Genomic DNA, 2,500 nt, shown 5'->3' on the forward strand with positions numbered 1-2,500 from the left:
TGTATATATATATATATATATATATTGAGAGAGAGAGACAGAGACAGAGACAGAGACAGAGAGACAGAGAGAGAGAGAGTGAGAGAGATACAGACAGACAGACAGACAGAGATAGAGACAGGGACAGAGAGATAGAAAGAAAGAGAGAAAGAGAGTGAGAGAGAGAGAAAGAAAGAAAGAGAGAGACAGAGACAGAGACAGACAGGGAGAGAGAGAGAGAGACAGACAGATAGATAAATAGATAAACAATGAATAGACAGATATCTAGATAAACAGATAGGCAAATAGATAGATAGATGGATGCATTCATACATAAGAATCGTAATCAAGTTCTGGTAGAACCTATAACAATTCTTTTTAGCATTACAATTAACTGAATTAGCAATAGAATCCTTCGGCGATTGGGCGGGAATAGCGCGAGAAGCGTTTATGACGTCACATGAGAATGCCATCTTCGAAGGCCTTCTCTATGGCTCTTTTGCTGAGTAACTTTGTACATTATTTAATGTATTCTTGCTCTCCTCTCTCTCTCTCTCTCTCTCTCTCTCTCTCTCTCTCTCTCTCTCTCTCTCTCTCTCTCTCTCTCTCTCTCTCTCTCTCTCTCTCTCTCTCTCTCTCTCTCTCTCTCTCTTTCTCTCACGTGTTAGACACAAGTTTTGGTCGATCGAATAGTGACGTCATCAAGGCTTTGTGCACTTTATCGGACTAGATCTATATGTCGATGAATATTATAAAATGATAACAAAATGCAAATTCAGATTAAAAAAAAAGGAGCGGGACCGGCCATCACCTCTCTTTGCTTTTATCGTACTGACGAGTTGCTCTGACCGACAGATCCCCCTGAATATCTCTGGGTTGGCGGCTCGCAGCAGGACGACGGGAAGTGGGTGTGGACTTCAGGCACGCAGGTAGTTTTATTTCTTAAATTTGTCTCGCTCTGCTCTTTTTTTTTTTCTTTTTTTTTTTTTTGTTCTTCTTCTTCCTCTTCTTCTTTTCTTTTTCCTGATTCATTTCTCTTGCACACATAAAGACAATTAACTATGTGGCAAGCGAAACAATATTTTGAGAATATGCTTCCTAACCCCGTACAACACAGGCCGCAGCTATGCTTAAACACACCGCATGCCAACACGCTTTATTATAAACAGAAACACAACTAAGAAAAAAAAATTACAGGAACACGCAGCATAGACCTTCCTACAACATCCGTAACTAAAAACAATATTTAGTTGAAGCAAAACCCCGCACAACAGATCCAGCATATATGCACAACCCTCATAAAAAGACTTCTCATAACAACATTCAGAGACTCATGACCACATACAAAATATACCCAAAGATATCTACGATTACACACAAAAAAATGCGAAGAAACTATACACGCAATATTTCTTCGTAGATGAGGCACTGTCAACCAAATAAAAGATACAATAATGTACTCTGAAAAACACACAAATACAGAGTAGATGGAACATTAACAACAACAAAATGACACTCTCAACAAAACAGAGAAAAAGAGGATACCCACAACACACAGCTGAGGATATTCACAACAAAGATATCTATAACGACACATTAAAGAAAACAAAAATGCAACAGAAAGTATACTCAGAACGCAAATCATGATAATTACACATGGATTCCCTCACGATTCAGTGCAACAACACAGAGATAATAAAGCAATTATTCACAACACAGCAACTCACAAAATACAAGAGCACGGGACCTAAAAAAGAAAAAAGAAAGAAAGAAAAACAGTCCACAACATGAGGATTCACAAATACAATTTATACTTTTCATGACAACAACAACAACACGGGACCTCAACACTCACAACTCAACAGTTCACAACACTGGAATACACAAATACAATTCATACACAAAATGACAACAATAACACGTGGCTTCACATCTCACACTACAACACAACAACTCACAACACAGTAGCTCACATCTGCTAACAAGAGCACAGGCCCTCACAACTGACAGCTCACAACACCCGGGTCTCTCGCGAAAACCTCCCGCATAAAATCGCCCTCATTTGCATAATGATATTCGCACATTTCTTGGAATGCCGTTCTTGTCTCGAAGGTTAGACTGTGCGTCTTTTATTAACTTCTATTCTCTCAATTTCTTCCTTTCGCTCTCTGCCTTCGCCTTCTCCATTCTTTATCCATTTCCTCTTTCTTTTCTTTTCGTTCGCTCTCCGTTTTTCTTTTTTTCTTTCTTTCTTTGCCCATCATTTTTTCTTTCTTTTCCTTCATTTTTTTCATTTCTCCCTCGTTTTTTTTCTCTTTCTTTTCTTTCGTTCGTCCTCCTTTTTTCGTTTTCTTTTCTTTTCATTTTATGTGATTTTTCCTTTTTTATCCCTTTCTGTCTTCCTGTTTCTTTATTTTCTGAATCTCTCTATTCATCAGATTCTCTCTTCTTTTGTGCTCCTCTTCCTATCTCTTTTTTAAGCATCTCTTTTTTTTTATCAAATTCTTGTTTCTTTTCCTCT

The 2,500-nt window shown here is 38.0% G+C and overlaps 1 protein-coding gene across 2 annotated transcripts in view; it reads left to right on the top strand.

The window, feature by feature from the left end:
* The window catches only part of LOC113811695 (uncharacterized), a 43,892-nt gene that overhangs the window by 39,083 nt on the left and 2,309 nt on the right, over nucleotides 1-2,500 (top strand). For both annotated transcript variants that reach the window (XM_070129060.1, XM_070129059.1), the window contains exon 5: nucleotides 835-908. In XM_070129060.1, the coding sequence (XP_069985161.1) occupies nucleotides 835-908 (74 nt within the window). The remainder of the gene's footprint in view (nucleotides 1-834; nucleotides 909-2,500) is intronic.

Source organism: Penaeus vannamei, chromosome 13, assembly GCF_042767895.1.
Source record: "Penaeus vannamei isolate JL-2024 chromosome 13, ASM4276789v1, whole genome shotgun sequence".
Lineage (NCBI taxonomy): Eukaryota > Metazoa > Arthropoda > Malacostraca > Decapoda > Penaeidae > Penaeus > Penaeus vannamei.